General features: G+C 50.2%; 1 protein-coding gene across 4 annotated transcripts in view; it reads left to right on the top strand.

Moving 5' to 3' along the window:
* The first annotated feature begins 3,042 nt into the window (after window positions 1–3,042).
* The window catches only part of NOM1 (nucleolar protein with MIF4G domain 1), a 56,838-nt gene continuing 43,036 nt past the window's right edge, over window positions 3,043–16,844 (top strand). For 3 of the 4 annotated variants that reach the window (XR_012511977.1, XM_074378844.1, XM_074378843.1), the window contains exons 1-7: window positions 3,043–4,044; window positions 5,507–5,634; window positions 7,178–7,373; window positions 12,087–12,410; window positions 14,379–14,489; window positions 15,527–15,694; window positions 16,457–16,578. Coding sequence is in view for 3 of the 4 variants with exons in the window: in XM_074378844.1 (XP_074234945.1) it covers window positions 3,055–4,044; window positions 5,507–5,634; window positions 7,178–7,373; window positions 12,087–12,410; window positions 14,379–14,489; window positions 15,527–15,694; window positions 16,457–16,578 (2,039 nt within the window). In the remaining variant the exon portion in view is untranslated. The remainder of the gene's footprint in view (window positions 4,045–5,506; window positions 5,635–7,177; window positions 7,374–12,086; window positions 12,411–14,378; window positions 14,490–15,526; window positions 15,695–16,456; window positions 16,579–16,844) is intronic. The other variant, XM_003941840.4, reaches the window with a different exon arrangement.

The following is a 16,844-nucleotide window of genomic DNA, read 5'->3' as shown; positions in this document are numbered from 1 at the left end:
AGGCAAAAAATAAAAATAAAACTAGTCAACTAGAGAAAATACATACTTGCGATATGTCGTGAATAACAGCCAATTTCCTTAATATGTAAAGAGCTTCTGTAAGAAAAAGACAGTCATAAACCATCAAAAAATGGGCAAAGGATATGAACCACAATTTTGCAGAAAGGAAATGGAAGTGGCTCACAAGCCTATGTAGGATGATCAGCTCCACTTTCACTAAGAAACATGCAAATTCAACTCAATGAGATGTTTTTCTCCCATCACGTTAAGTTTCGTAACTTTCATTCATTGACACGACTTCCATGGATGGTCCTTAAGCAACATTTATCAAATTTACAAAATACACACCATCAGCTTCAGAATCCACACACTTCTCGGAATATACCCCTCAAAGTATACTCTCACATGAAACGCTGTGCATGGAAAGCCACTCGCTGCAGCATCATTTTTAGTATGACTGTGTGGGAAATAAAAACTATCCGCAGGGGCTGCGTCACGGAATGACAGACGGCCTCTCCATCACCGACTCTGCAGCCAACAAAAAATAAAGCATCCATTCATTCACGTCTATTTATCGAGTGCCACTCACCCTGGGGACAAATCCGCAAACCAGAAGTCGTGCCCTGGTGACAAGGAGACAACAAACACATAAGTCAAACGGGGAGGGAAGTACCAGGGAAATAGGATCGAGGGTGCAGCAGCTGCTGCAGCCTCAGACGGACCATCAGGATGGACTCGCCAAGACATCTGAGCAAGGCTGGAATCAGAAACCACCAGAAGCCCGTGCGCAGTGGGGCAGGGGGAAGCAGGGGGAGACAGGGTCAGGAGAGGAGGAGATGAGGAGAGATTCAGCAGGACCACCAGGATTCCTGGAGAGTGAGCCGGCACGCAGCCATGTGATCCTATTTTCGTATTTTAAAATCATGCCTAGCCGGGCACAGTGGTTCATGCGTGTAATCCCAGCACTTTGGGAGGCCAAGGCAGGTGGATCACAAGGGGAAGAGATCAAGACCATCCTGGCCAACATGGTGAAACCCCGTCTATACCAAAAATAGAAAAAAATTAGCTGGGCACGGTGGCGCATGCCTGCAGTCCCAGCTACTCGGGAGGCTGAGGCAGGAGAATCACTTGAACCTGTGAGGTGGAGGTTGCAGTGAGTCAAGATCGCGCCACTGTACTCCAGCCTGGCGACAGAGCGAGACTGCATCTCAAAAGCAAAAGCAAAAGCAAAAGCGTGCCTGTGGCTGCCATGCTGAGGGCAGACTGAAGGGTTGAGGGGATGAAAGTGGGGGGATGACACAGAAGCCTCTGCAATAATCCAGGCAGAGGTGATGGTGGCAGGGAAGGTCCATCGGTCGCTCCCTCTGCTGCAGGATGTTCTACAAGATACATTGCTACACGAAAAAAGTAAGATGCTGAACAGTGTTTCCTAAACTAGCACCGTGAGACACAGCACACACCCATATTTATGCTTCACTGAGGGTAGAATGTATTGGGAAGATCACTTGAGAACGAGGTATTGCCGCTTCACGGAAGGAGAACTGAGTGGCGTGTGGACAGGGACAGCATGGAAACTGACCTTTTCATTTATCTCTTTTTGCACTTTTGAATTTTAGACTCTGCACAGAGTATATTGCTTATTAAAAATTAAACTACTGATTTTTTAAAGTACCTTAAATTTTTGAGAGAAGAAAATATTTGAACATAGGCGATACAGAGGATTATTCAAAATTTTTTATTTGTAAAGAATTGCTCACTGGGTGCAGTGGCTCATGCCTATAACCCCAGCACTCTGGGATTTGAGCTTAGGAGTTTGAGACCGGCCTGGCAACACAGAGAGACTAAAATACATTTAACAGAGACATATATTAAATCTTATATTTAAAAAAGAATTCCTAAAACCTATAAGGAAAATGGACGACGGCCATAAACAGAGGAGGAAATACCAACGGCCGGTGGACAGTGACACCCACTCTCATCAGGAACTGAAGGACAAGAGGCCGTTATGAGCTGACAAACTGGCGAAAACTAAAAACATTTTAAAGGCAAGGAAGGGGACGGGGCAGTGTCTCGCACCTGTAACCGCAGCGCTTTGGGAGGCCAAGGTGGGCAGGTCAGGGGTCACGAGTTCGAGCCCAGCCTGGCCAACGCGGTGAAACCTCATCTCTGCTGTGAAACACCATCCCCGGCCGGCGAGGTGGCGCGCGCAGTCCCAGCTACCGGGGAGGCTGAGGCCGGAGGACCGTTCGCACCCGGGGGGCGGGGGTCGCGGGGAGCCGGGGTCACGCCGCCGCGCGCCAGCCCGGGCAGTGCGGGGAGACCGGGCCTCGAGAAACAGTGACCACGACACATTCGATCCACAAAGTCAAGGGCGCGAGCTCTGCGGGAAGGAAGCTTCCGGAGCCGTCCGGGAAGAGAAGCGGACCCCGCCGCAGCCCCGCCGCCCCCCGCTCCGCCCGGCCAGGCCGCGCGGCCCCCGAGTCCGCTTCCCGCAACCAGGAACCGCGAACGCTCCGCGCCCGGGCGGGGCCCAGGCTGGGCGGGGCCGGGTCCTCCACGGTCCGCGGTCGCCCGGGGCCGCAGGCGTCTCCGCGGTCCGAGTCCAGAGCCCGCTTCTCAGGAGAACGGCGGGCACCGGACCGGGGCGGCCCCGACCCAGCGCGGCCCCGTCCCGACCACCGCTGCGAAGGCCCGATTTCCTAACGGGGTCGCGTTCCCGGGGCCCGCGCACCCCAGCGCCGCCGCCAGCCCCGGCCCCGCGCGAGGCCCACGAGGCCGCAGGGGAGCCGCCCCTCCACCATCCGGGGATTTCCCTTTTAAACGCGAAGGCGCCTCCGCGCTCCCCGCCCGCCCGCCCCGGGCGCCACCTGCCCGGCCGCCACCTGCCCGGCCGCCCCCGCAGCCCGAGTCCCCGCCCGGCGCAGCCCTGCGCTCTGCCGCCCTCCTGCCAGCAGGGGGCGCCGCCCGCGACGCCGCCCGCCCTCCCCGCGCGGCCGCCGCTCTCCCCGGAAGTCCCGCCCGGGCCGGAAGTGGGGCGCCCGGGCGTCTGGAAAGATGGCGGCGTCCGGGAACACGGTGGAGCCCGGTCAGGGCGGATCCCGGGGACGCGCGGCCCGCATGAAGCGCAGAGGCTGCCGCGGGTCGCGCCGCGGTCCTGGCGGCGGTGGGGAGAAGGTCCTGAAGAGGCTCAAGCTAGCGGTGGAAGAGTTCGTGCAGGCGACCTCGGAGGGCGAGGCTCCCGTGAGCTGCGGGGGGCGCGGCGCCCCGGTGCGCTTCCGCCCGGGAGGGAGAAAAAGCCGCAAGGAACTGAGGAAGGAGAAGCGGCACCTGCGGAAAGCGCGCCGGCTGCAGAGGTCGGCGGGCCCCCACCAGGGTCCCGGCCCCGGAGGCGGAGCCGCAGAAGCGAGTGGTGCCCGGCGGGACACAGAGGAGCGCGCCCGCCCGGCTCCTAGTCGGGACCCCTCGCCTCCCAAGGAGCCGCGGCCGTCCCGGGCCAGGGCCAAGGCCCAGGCCCCTCCCGGGAAGCCCAGACCCTCCGCAGCCGCCACCGCCGCTGCCCGCAAACGGGCGCTTCTGGCGGCCAACGAGGAGGAGGACCGAGAGATCCGAAAGCTGGAGCGTTGCCTCGGCTTGAACAAGCGCAAAAAGAAGGACGGCGGCGGCTCCATACCGCTGAGCTTTGCACGCGACGGGCTCGACTATATTCTGGGAGCCCTGGAGTCTGAGAAAAATAGCGGCTTGTACGACAGCAGTGGTGAGGAGGAGGAGGAGGAGGAAGATGCCGGACGGAACCTCCCCGAAAGTGACTTGGAGAGTGACTCCCAGGACGAAAGCGAGGAGGGCGAGGAAGAGGAGGACATAGAAAAGGAAGAGAAGGCGCTGCAAGCGGAGAGCGACGACGACGGCGAGGATTTGGAACAGGAACAGGGGGAAGAAAAGGAGGAGGGAGCGCGGGAGAAAAGGAGGGGGAGGAGAGTCCGTTTTGCAGATGATGATGAAGAAAAGAGTGAGAATTCCTCGGAGAACGGCGACGTGACCGATCAGGTATCGGGTGAACACTCTCTAGGCCCTCTGGGATTTCCTTCAAAATAACGGGGCAGGGAGGGAGCGTGGGACAGAAATGACGCAGACTTGGCGTATTGATAATGGTTTCAGCTAAATGTGAGTAAATCAAGTAAGTTACTCTTTTGAGTCAACTTTTATGTGTTTAAATGTTCGTAATGTAAAGTTTAGGGGAAAAGCAATACAGAGAGACATTTTTCTTCCGGGGACTTACGGGCCATTTCCACAATGCGGCATCTTCATTCTGTGTTTACCGGTCCAGGTCTCTAAACTTGTTAACCCCGACCCGGTCTGTTCAGGCCTCTTTCAAATATCCAAAGACATCTGCCGGTCCGACTTGCTTCTAGAGTGAATTTTCTAAAACACAAAGCTAATTTGCAGCACTTCCTTGGATAAAGTCCAACATTGAATTAAAGATAAAGTTCACGCCTGTTATCCCAGCATTTTGGGAGGCCGAGACGGACGGATCATTTGAGGTCAGGAGTTTGGGACCAGGCTGGCCAACGTGGTGAAACTCCGTCTGTGTTAAAAATAGAAAAAATAGCCGGGCGTGGTGGCGCGCCCCTTTAATTCCAGCTACTCGGATGGCTGAGGCTGAACCAGGGAGGCAGAGGTTGCAGCGAGTCGAGATTGCGCCACTGTCTTCCAGCTTGGGCGACAGAGCAAGACTGTTTCAAAGAAAGAATAAATAAAGATGAAGTTAAGAATTCAGGACGTAGCTGTCAAGGTCTTCATGGGCTGCCCTTGCTTATTTTGTCTCAGCTTTCCTTTGCCTGTAGCTCATGGTTGGAGTCAGCTGTATAGAATGGCCTGCGTTTCCTTTTCCCCACATCGCACTAGTTCATTTATGTAAATATTCTTTACTGAACCAGGTTTAAACTACCTAGCAGTGCGGATCCTGCCTTAAAAATGTCTGTGTCGTCAATGATTTGCAAACACCACCCCCCCCCCCCACCTTGGTAATCTAGGAAATAGCAGTGAGTTGATTTTGATTTTTATCATACAAACTTAGATACTACTTTTAAACAAGTTTTAAATTATTTTTAGGACACTTTCCCTCCAAAACTAGCGGTATGTTTTAATTTAGGTGTTTGTATGCTACGGTGCCAGCAGTAAATTAAGGCTGGGCAAAAGTGCAGTAGATGGGACATTGTTGGAGATGAACATATACCAGAGGTGCACAGCTCGGTCTGAAGAACTGCAGGGGGAAGCGAGACGATGAAATGTATTATTAATAACATTAATGGAAAGAGTGACAGGCACAGGCTGCTGAGCGGACTGTTTACCCATGTGCTAAGCACTCAAATCAGGTGTTTGTAAGCAGCAGTGATTGGTAGTAGCTTCCACCAGTTCTTGCGAATTTAGTATTTGAAAGCACATATGACAAAGAAAAAGACGGGATTTGGGTAGTGTAAATTTTTTGTAATCTATTTCTGTTTTCAAGCAGGGTCTTTGTGAAAGTGGTGAAAAGTATGTCCCACCTCATGTGAGGCGAGCTGAGGAAACAGTGGACTTCAAGAAAAAGGAAGAACTAGAAAGGCTGAGGAAACATGTGAAAGGTCTACTTAACAGGTGACCTTGCAGTACTGTTACATTGTGTCACTTAAAGAGGTTGTCTGTTTTCTAAAAATGTGGGAATCAACCCAGCAATTCAAATAGAAATGACGGGGACAGTCGGTTGGATTGTTTGTGTCCTTGTCTTGAGGCACCCAGACCCGTACCTTGAGAAGGAGAGGATACCCAACTGTTGGACACTTTGAATCCCTTCAGGGTTTGAGAGTCCCCAGATGCTCACATTGTTATTCCAAGAAGTGGGAAGGAATGGGGCAGAGGTTCTGTGTCCGTCGAAGGACAGCGATGGAAGGACTGGCCTGGGTCCCGTCTTTGCAGAAACATATTCACCTGGTCTTCCCTCCCCCTCATTGCTCATGTCTGTACTTTGTTGTTACAAACTGATTGGAAACCATACAGGTGAGGCTTCATCAGTTGTGCCTGCCCATCAGCTCTTTGGTTTTGAGGGTGTGTGTGTGCAACTCTATGTGTACGCATGTGATTCTGTGTAGTTTTATCACATGAAGATTTGAGTCCCCACCATCTCTCCTGCTGCCCCTCCATGGGCTCACCCAATCCCCTTCTCCCTTGTATTGCTTTTGGTTTCCTGTTATCCTGGAAAGGTACTGTCACCCTCCACTTGAATGTTGCGTGCAGTATTTGCACAGGTGCACAATGAAGAACCTTCCCCCCACGTTCAAACAGAGCAACCTTTTCCGGTGTTAGGAACTGAGGATTTTTCTGCCACCTGAGAAATGAAAAAGTTAGCATTTTTCCTACCACCACATCCTAAGGCTGGACCCTGCCTATGGGGTTATCGGATCAGGATATGCAGGGGAGTATCCTCAGCTACTAAAGAGAATCTAGGGTATGCCTCAGTATGGCCACACTTCATATTGTGAAGACAGCAGTTACATGTTTGGCGTTCCAGATATTCTGTGGTTACAAATGATACAGGCTGGGTTGTTGGGGCAAGAATAGAACTGTTAAAGGATCAAAAATGTACATAAAAATAGAATACATTGGCCAGGCATGGTGGCTCACACCTATAATCCTAGCACTTTGGGAGGCCGAGGCTGGTGGATCACCTGAGGTCGGGAGTTTGATACCAGCCTGACCGATGTGGTGAAACCCCGTCTTTACTAAAAATACAAAAGTTAGCTGGGTGTGGTGGCTCATGCTTGTAATCCCAGCTACTCAGGAAGCTGAGGCAAGAGAATCCCTGGAACCCAGGAGGCGGAGTTTGTAGTGAGCCAAGATTGCACCATTGCACTCCAGCCTGGGCAATAAGAGTGAAACTTGGAAAAAAAAAAATATATATATATATATATATGTGTATATATGTGTGTGTATATATATATGTGAGTATATATGTATGTATATATGTGTATATATATATGTATATATGTGTATATATATATGAAGAATTAAGGGTATGTGGGTGTGCATCTTGTATATATAAATACATATATTTTTGATATTGATAACTCTTAATTTTTCAAAATTGAACTGAAAATTCCTAATTGGAAACATTGTTGCTTTCTGTCTTTACGATTCTCTGCAGGCTGAGTGAACCCAACATGGCTTCCATCAGCGGGCAGCTGGAGGAGCTCTACATGACCCACAGCAGGAAGGACATGAGTGACACCCTGACCTCCGCCCTCATGGGTGCCTGCGTCACTGCCTCAGCCATGCCCAGCAGACTGATGATGGAGCATGTTCTCTTAGTCAGCATCCTTCACCACACGGTTGGAATTGAGGTACTGTGGTACCTTTTCTCCAGACTATCAGCAGTGTCTCATGATGATGATTCTAATGATAGGCCTGAGAAGTGCGTAACTGTGTGCTGTGGCTGGTTTTCTTGTGTTAATTCCTGTTTGTTCTGAATCAATACTACATTGTCTATGTTATGTAATTGTAAAAAGCATTCAGGAAGTACTTGATTTTGCTTAACTTTGCTTTTTTTTTTTTTTTTTTTTTTTGAGGCAGAGACTCACTCTGTTGTCCAGGCTGGAGCTCAGTGGCTGCAGGTACAAGTGATCCTCCCGCCTCATCCTCCAGAGTAGCTAGAACTGCAGGCCCACGCCACTATGCCTGGCTAATTTTTTTGGCAGGGGCAGGGGGCAGAAGTGGAGTCTCACTCTCTTGCCCAGGCGGGTGTCAAATTCCTGGGCTCCAGTGCTCTCCTGCCTTGGCCTCCCAATGTGCTGGGATTACAGGCAGGAGCCGCTATTCCCAGCCCTGTTCTGTGCAGTCTAGCATGTCTTTCTATGTTAATTTTCTTCTGGACACAGCTCAGGCGTGTCCTCATTCCCTTTGCACTTCTCCTTTAACACCGATTTGTTTCAGATGTTTGGAAGGTCATGGTTGGCGTTGTCTCGCTCCTGAGGTGTTGGTGGGTGATGTGAGAGCTCTGGGGTATGAAGCTGCCTGGAGGCCTGGTGCCCTTTCTGTGTCATGACCCTTTCTTGTCAGTGAAGTGGTCTTTTGTTGGGATTGAATTCAACAGTGTACAGGAAGCGTCTGGCACTCGACAGGTGCTAAGTGAATGTCCGCCCCACCCCACATCCCTTTCGTTTTCTTCTTTGCTGAATGAACCCCTGGTGTTTAAAGCCAGGGAGGCTCTTTGCTGATGACCCTGGTTCCAGTCATTGCCCTCCTCTGCATCTGTTCTCTCTTAACTGAATACAGGAAAGCCAGAACCCTTCTAGTTAATATCCCAGTTCCCTCAAGGTAGCTTATTTCAGGTGTGTTGAAGGAAGTCAATCTGCTTAAAGGTGTTTGTTCAGCGGTAGGTGAGTGAGTGCGTGATTGGGTCGGTACAGGATTTACATGCAAATGCAGTCTTTAACCCATTTGGATCTTTAAATGATACAGTCTTTTTTTTTTTTTTTTTAATCCCACGGTAGTGCCTAAGGAGATACAGTCTTTTTTGATGGTGGTTTTCTTAGTTTTGTGCCTTCTGGCAGCTGGACTCCAAAACATAGGCCATAGCAGCACAGCGTCCCTAAAAGGCTAATTCCTGGGTGCATGTTTATATACTGTGTATCTTCCTCACCATTGACCCCACGGTGTCCCGGTGAGATCAGGGCAGACATTTACTGAACCCTGCTTTGTGGTGCAGCAGGCAAAGCCACTGAAGTGCTGTGTGAAATTCCAAGATCAATCTTGTTAAAAGTACACAGAACTGGCTGGGCACAATGGCTCAAACCTGTAATCCCAGTGCTTTGGGAGGCCGAGGTGAGCGGATCACGAGGTCAAGAGATCGAGACCATCCTGGCCAACGTGGTGAGGCCCTGTCTCTACTAAAAATATAAAAATTAGCTAGGCCTAGTGGCACATACCTGTAATCGCAGCTACTCGGGAGGCTGAGGCAGGAGAATCGCTTGAACCAGAGAGGTGGAAGTTGCGGACCCCAGCTTGGGCAACAAGAGCAAAACTCATCTCAAAAAAAAAAAATACACAGAACTTGTTTTCTGGGCTCCTAGGCAAACATGCTTTCTCCTTCAAAGCTAGTCACATTCGTTTCATTTTTACATTATTTTCTCTCAATTCTAATCTTAAAATTATTTAGTCTTACAGAGTGGGACTCTCCAAAGCTTGCTTTAAATGCGCAGATTTGCCGAAATGAATTTGCCTTCTTGTCACTGGGGCTTCCTGAAGGCCGTGTGGTGTGGGGGACGGTGCCTGAGTGCAGAAGGTGCTGTGCCGTGCATGGGCTGTTTCACTTCGAGGCGTCCATGCCTCGTCCAGTCGTTAGGTTAACGACTTAGTTCATGTCAGGCGTAGAAAAGAGCTGGGCCGCAGTAAGTGCTCATTGAAGGCTCGTTGCTCTTTATGTACAGAGAGGGATTTTCATGTTGAAATTCTGCTCTTCCTCTGGCTGGCTTTTTCTGCCACTGCAAATCTCCTTGCTGTTCCTGGATAATTTTCTGATCCACATTTTTCCATATCTAGCAGTAGTCACATGGCTGCTTCTTGAAAGGTGGCGACTCTAAGGCCTGTGGGGCATTGTGAAGCTGAGGGCAGGAGAGAGGAGCACGGGCCTGAGTGTCTGGGTGCAGGACTCTTCTCAGCTACATGGGTCATCTCAGATGTGAAAGTCTGCACCTGCTGCTTTGGGAACACTCTTGTTATTTTGTGTTTCTAAGAGCTGTCCTCGTTTTCATGTATGAGAACATAGGAGTCTGTTTTCTCGCCATTACAAAGTGATGGAATCACTGGGTGCCGTTCCTGGGCCCTGTGATTACCATGATTCCAGCCCATTCTATGACTTTCTTGGTATCTCCCTGTCCTAGAGGACACTGGTATGCTTCAGCTGACTTAATCATCAGAATGATCTTAGTGCAGGCAGTGTATCAGTGAGTTACAGGAAAAGCTGTAGACCCTGACCACCCACAGCACATCAGGAATTGACTGGATTGGAAAACATGAAATTATTGGGCCTGCTTTCATTTAAACCTCTGCTAATTGCATGAAGGACAATGAAATGGCTTGTTCTGAGGGGAAGTCATTATAGTACTTTAGTTAATGACATCCACGGAAGTTTCTGCCAGTGTGCGATGAGTGTTCAGGATGCGGCTCCGTTCCGCTGCCTTCAGTGCTGGGCTGCGAAAAGCATTCCGTGTTAAAGACGAAGGTGTCAGCTGCTGAATTGCTTCTGTGAGTCATATAGAACTCAAAAGACACCCTCTATACAGATTCATGTTCAAATTTCCACATCAGAATTAATGTACAGTATCTGCTTGGATAACTTTACTAACATGAATTTTACTTAATATTCTTAAATGTTATGCTGTTATATTTTATTTTGAAGACATTACATGGAACTTCAGATTAGAATTTTGAGAAATTTGGATGTAATTTATGGCTGGATTTTTCTTGATGTCTGCAGAAGTCTAATTTACTTTTAAAACTTATAGCTGAATATAACATGGTAGCCATAATAGACTATATCTTTCCGTTTCTCTTCATTGAAAGGGCTTGAATTGGAAAGTACACGTGGTCTTGGTTACGTCTCGGGTCTTTACAAACTGAAGGGTATATCAGGTCCATCAGGGCCAGCCTCTAAGAAAGTCCCTGTGGCCCCTGCAGGTCTGTTGGCCTTTCTTTGGATTCTTCTAGCGTTGAATTTTTGGCAGTCCGGCAATGATGTGTGTGTACTTCCCATTACACTCAAGCCTGAATGGTGGAGCTCAGCCTTGCCTGTGATTTTCACTGACACGCTACACGTCTCCATCCAGTCCTGCCTGGATGGCCCTGTGGAAGCTTCAGCAACCCCTAAGCTGGTTTTGTCCAGCCCCAGGAGCCTGCTGCCCCTCACATAGTTCCTGGTTACCCAGACGAGAAACCGGGGAGTCACAGACCCTTCAATTTTACAGCCAGTGTCACACGTTGCCATGTGTCACTGTGGTCGCCAGCCCCTTCATCCCTGGTCCAGCGCAACTGCTTTATTTAGGCCGTCACCTCCTGCCTAGGCTGTGGGTGTCACTCTGTGTCACCACCATGTCCCTGCTTCTGCCTTCTCCCTCCAGTCCCAGCTTAAGTTGAGATTTGAGAGAAAATGGTGACATGGTAGCGATGCCAGCAAGATTGCAAACCACTCTTCTGCCCTCAAGTGTTGTTATCTTCGAAGTCCAGGACCTTGCCAGATACCACACAGACCCACGTGCAGGTCTCATCCTTCAGTGCCCAGTTACGGAGTTTGGGATAGAGTGTGCCACGTGCATGTCTTCTCATCTTGCAGTCCACAGTTATGGAACCTGGGGTAGAATGTACCAGAACAGTGTGAGGAAAACGCTGTAGGCCTTGCTTAGCTCCACTAGGCCTGGCACTTCCTGGCCCCAGTTCTGTCCCTCAGGGCAGGGTGTGGCTTGCCCCTGGTCCCCATCAGGGCCTGGTCAGTGCCCCTCAAACCACTGGCTGAGCCAAGTGAGTGTATTCACAAGCTACTCTAGTGCCAGAGGCTCAACCCTGGGAAAGCAGGAGCTCTCCTCCACGGCACCTGGGTCCCCTCTCGTGATTCCTAAGTGTTTGTCTACTTGGCAACCTCTGGTATTACTTCAGAATGTGTTATGTTTATCTGTCTGCTTTATTGCTGCCTTGAAAGAAATTAATTTGGGGTAAAAATCCGCAAAAAGTCTTTCCAGAAGTGATTATTGTTAGGTGGTAGAACATTTTTAGAGCTATAGATGTGTTTTTAACAAGATTTTTAACAGTTTTATTTTTCCAAGGAGTCAGAACAGTGGCTGGCAAAACCATTCCCCTTCACTGTTGATTTTAACAAGAGCACGGTGCGCTCGTGTCCAGGCTGGGACGCCGTGGCCGCCGGCTCTGGGTTGCCGGGGGATACCTTGTTGAAACGCCCTGCCTGACGTTTTGTTAGTTTAAACAGTGCCGGTTCTGTTTGTTGAAGTAGAAACGAAGGTTTCCAGGAATAGCATAATGACCCTTTTTCTGTACGGTTCTTTCAGGTCGGTGCTCACTTTCTGGAGGCGGTGGTGAGGAAGTTTGATGACGTCTATAAACACGGAAGCGAAGGGAAAGAATGTGACAACCTGTTCACCATTATTGCGCATTTATACAACTTCCATGTGGTGCAGTCTCGCCTCGTCTTCGACATTTTGAAAAAACTTACTGGAACTTTCACTGAAAAAGATATTGAACTGATCTTGTTAATGCTGAAAACTGTGGGCTTTTCATTGAGAAAAGATGATGCTTTATCACTCAAGGAACTGATCGCTGAAGCCCAGACCAGAGCCAGCAGCGCAGGCGGCAAGTTTCAGGACCAGACCAGGGTACGCGTGCGACATGCAGTCTGCTTCCTAAGTCCCTAAGCTCACACACTGGCCAGGACTTAAAAATCAGTATCTGGGGTACATGTTACACTTCCTTTCCTCATGATTTCTGTTGTCTCTGTTTCATCCAGTTTTCTGGCTTTAATATGTGAATGAACCTTATTCCTTTACTAAGAACTCAGAAAAATATTTTGTGAATTTAAAAATTGATTTATTTAACATTCATCTATTCAAAAAATATTTACTGAGGAGGCCACAGGACATGGGACTCTAGGGTCAGCCTGGGTTGGGCTTCAGCTCTGCCACTTAACGGTAGCATAAGCTGGATCTTCTGAGCTTCAGTACCCACACCCCGTAAAACGGGGACTAATGACAGCTCCCACTTTGTGTGCCGTTCAGATGACGAGATGTGTGGAAGCCCTTTGGGGAGGAACACGAGAAGGGTTAGTGTGAGAGCCGTGAGGGGGCATCACAAGAGAAAAAGGCAGAGTCCAGGTCTCCGGACCCTTGTTAATTACTGCAGGGAACTGAGGGTTTTATCCTAGAGGCCTCTAAAGGGTTCCGAGCAGGTAAATGACAGGTTGGAGTTTTCCTTCTGATGGTCACTTTGACTCCAAGTAGAAAGAGGCGTGAGGCAGTTGGGGTAGGAGAGAGTTTTGCAGGAGCTGGGGAGTGGGTGGTGGCAAATGTTGGCATCGTGGCAGCAGGTGTGGACGTGGACCTTAGAAGTGACCAGACCTCATGTGGATTGGGGTGAAGGGAAGGAGGGCTCAGGATCACCCGTCGGGCACAGGGGGCCGTGCAGGAGGAGGTGAGGATTTAGAAGAATGGGCAGCTTCGTTTTTGAAAGACTGAAATTAAAGGTCCTGAGTTAGCTGTGAACGGAGTGGGCTGAATGGATTCGGGGCTGCTCTCGTAGAGGGGGTCCTAGGAGCCATGGAAGTGGGTGGACTCGCCTGGCGTGGGGTGGCCTGTGAAGAGGACTGTAAGGTTAAGGAGCACTGACGTGTAGCTACAGGGAGGAGGGAGAGCTGGCAGGTGAGAATGAGAAGGCATCAAGAGGGAGGAGGACATGAGGACAGTCCCGGGAGCTGGTTCCCCTAGTGTCCCCAGGAAGAATTCATGCCCTTGTGGGATGCTAAGGACCAGCAAGAGGAAGAAGGGATTTGCATTTTGGGCTAAATTGTGACAGTGGTCCCTACTGGCCTATCCTGGTCACCGAAGAAGCCAGTCTGTAAAGAGGAGAGGCTAGAGAATGGAAGGGGAGCGGCGGGTTAAATGGAAAATGGTTTAAAATGGAAAAGAGACAGAAAGTAGAGGAGTGGCTGCCTAGGGCTGCGGAGTTGGGGGAACTAGGAAGCAGTTGTTACCGGGTTTGGAGTTTCTCTTCTGGGGCGATGAGAAAGTTCTGAAGTTGACTGTGGTAGTTGCACAATTCTGAATAAACTAAAAGCCACCTGATACATGGGTGAGTTTTATGGATGTGAATTCTGTATCAATAAGAAGTTGACATTTGGGGATATCTCAGAGGGTATGGGGGAATTCTTTGTGCTGTTCTTGCAATAATGTCCTCCTTTTTCTATAAGTAGGACATTATTTCCAGTTTTAAAGTTAAAATCACAAGGCCAGTGGTAGGGAGAGGGTGTCCACACAGGTCGCCAGGGGCTGGGGTGGGCGCAGGAGCACAGGAGGGGCCGAGATGGCCAGCGGGGGGTGGGCGGTGCAGACAGGTGAGGTATGGCAAGCAGAAGGGAAAAGTGAGGGTGAGGTTGAGGGACACATTCTCTTAAAGTATTACGTAACGAGTAAGCGGTGAGGCTGGTTCAGACCATCTCTACCTAAAGACCGTTCTGACTTTGTATCTTAGCAGTGGTGGCCAGGTGCATCAGGTATGGTAGATTTCTTGGCAACTTGAGCAGTTCAGACTATTTGAAACGGTGGACTTTTAATTTTTCATTTTTCTTCAAGATTCGGTTTATGCTGGAGACGATGTTGGCCCTGAAGAACAATGACATGCGTAAAATCCCAGGCTACGATCCTGAGCCTGTGGAGAAGCTGAGGAAGCTGCAGAGAGCTTTGGTGAGCCAAGGGACATGCAGTGCTGCTTTGCTCAGAGCTTCTATGTTAGCGTGAGCCCGTTGTGAAAATCAAGAAACAGTCAGACCTGCAAGTAGGGTAGTGTCTGGTGAGTGAGAGCGCTCAGACGCAGCATGAAGTCTGCCCGCTTTTCCTTGGGGCTCTCCTGGTGGTCTGGGCATGCTCACTCCTGCAGAATGTCCATGCGTGGGGCAGCCCACGATGGGCGAGATTCCTCTTCGCCTCACCCCGGGTGCTAAACATGGGCTGCACCATTGGATTATCTGGTGCTTTCAGAGAACGCCAAGGCCCCACCCGGATCAAGAAAATCAGGATGACTTAGGTTTTTGTTTTTTTTTTTGAGACGGAGTTTTGCTGTTGTTACCCAGGCTGGAGTGCAGTGGCGCGATCTCGGCTCACCGCAACCTCCGCCTCCTGAGTTCAGGCAATTCTCCTGCCTCGGCCTCCCGAGGAGCTGAGACTACAGGTGCGTGCCACCATGCCCAGCTAATTTTTGCATTTTTAGTAGAGATGGGGTTTCACCTTGTTGACCAGGATGGTCTCGATCTCTTGACCTCGTGATCCACCTGCCTCAGCCTCCCAAAGTGCTGGGATGACAGGCGTGAGCCACTGCGCCCGGCTGACTTAGTTTTTTTGGCTATCTCTGACGTGCAGCCAGGATGGAGACCCAGCAGCCTCCCTGTCAGAGAGAGTCTCTCAGCCCCTGTCACCCCAAGTCCAGATCGTCATTGACTCGGGCTCTTCCCGGCGTGTCCTCTGCCTGCCACTGAGCCTGAGGCGGCTGCGTCACTCTCCCCTGTTCGGGCAGCTTTCCAAACACGTGTCTCAAACACAAAACACTGAGTTTACTGCTAGTTCTGGCGTTGTTCTAAACAGGCTAACCATCCCAATTGCCAATGGATCATTCCAGTATTCATGCACCAGAAATGTCATAGTCAAAAAAGAAAAAGCCACCAGTGATGGAAGTATGGAACATGAACCAGTTAAAAGCATTTCATTAGCTCTTCTCTCTCAATCAGGTCCGCCATGCCGGCTCAGGTTCTGAGACTCAACTTCGTGTCTCCTGGGACAGCGTCTTGAATGCGGAACAGACGGGTCGCTGGTGGATTGTGGGGTCTGCCTGGAGCGGGGCCCCGATGATTGACAACAGTCAGCATACGCACCTGCAGAAGCAGCCTGCGGGGACGGTAGGGACGCCTGTGCTCAAGGCTGCCAGGTGGCAGCACCCCCTCTGTGGTGCGTGGTGTGGTCACGGCTTCACCTGGAGCTGCTCCCTTACTGTTCTTGAATGGTTACTGAAACCTGCGAGGTTTATTTGGAGGCTTTAGAGAAATTGCTGTTAATACTACGTTGTGATATAATTATTCCATTTCTGTTCTTCCTTTTATTGGATTTTAAGAGTCCCAAAACACAAACGCAAAAGATCTGAAAGTTGAATGGCAGGGGACGGGAGCTTGTGAGGATCTGAATGCTCGCTGAGCAGGCGTCTGTTCCTGAGACTGCTCATGCTGCCTCCCGTCCTGTGCGTGCCAGCCCACAGACCGTGGGTTTCACATTGTGGAAATCAAGTCCAGAGCTAATCCAGACCTCCCTCGTTCTCCCGCCACGTCCTTCCCCGTCCCAGGATTCCACATCACTCATGGTGGTCATGGTTCCCCAGGCTCTGCTGGTGACCGGTTCTCTGTTTTATTACATCACTGCTTAACCCTGAGGTTGAACCGCTACTGAGAAGTCTCCCACATTGAGTGGTTTTTCTCCCCATTGGCTGTGGCTTCACTGTGCTTTCCCCTTGCAGGGGGTTGCCCAAGAGTGGACTTAGTGCTGACGTTCAGATGCTCATGTAGACCTCACGGTTGGATTTCAGTTACACTGAAGTACGGTGCGGCGTCTCTCAGGAAGCAGCTTGCGTGGAGACGTGTGTGTGACGTGTTCATTAATCATGCTTTCAGGTCAGCTCCAAGATCCTAGAACTCGCCCGCAAGCAGAGGATGAACACAGACATCAGGAGAAACATATTCTGCACAATAATGACAAGTGAAGATTTTCTGGATGCTTTTGAGAAGCTTCTAAAGTAAGCATTTGTTTGCACATTTTGACCTACTAATGAGATGCCGTAAAAGAAATACGTTGATGTGAGTTTTGAGTTTTGAATGGCTGAGTCACTGCTTAGGGAGGGCTGGGCTGCTTCTTACCATCCACTCACCCTGGTAGGTCTGTGCATCCCTTAGTCATCTTCCTGTTAATCTGCCTCTAGTGGTTCCTCGTTAGAACAGTATGTGATACGTAAAGCTTAGGAGCTTGGGGGTTTTATTGAGACAGGGTCTTGCCGTGTTGCCC

The sequence above is a fragment of the Saimiri boliviensis genome, chromosome 10 (genome assembly GCF_048565385.1).
Source record: "Saimiri boliviensis isolate mSaiBol1 chromosome 10, mSaiBol1.pri, whole genome shotgun sequence".
Taxonomy (NCBI): Eukaryota; Metazoa; Chordata; class Mammalia; order Primates; family Cebidae; genus Saimiri; species Saimiri boliviensis.
Note: the sequence above shows the minus strand (reverse complement) of the source record. Positions and strands in the feature narration are given on the sequence as shown.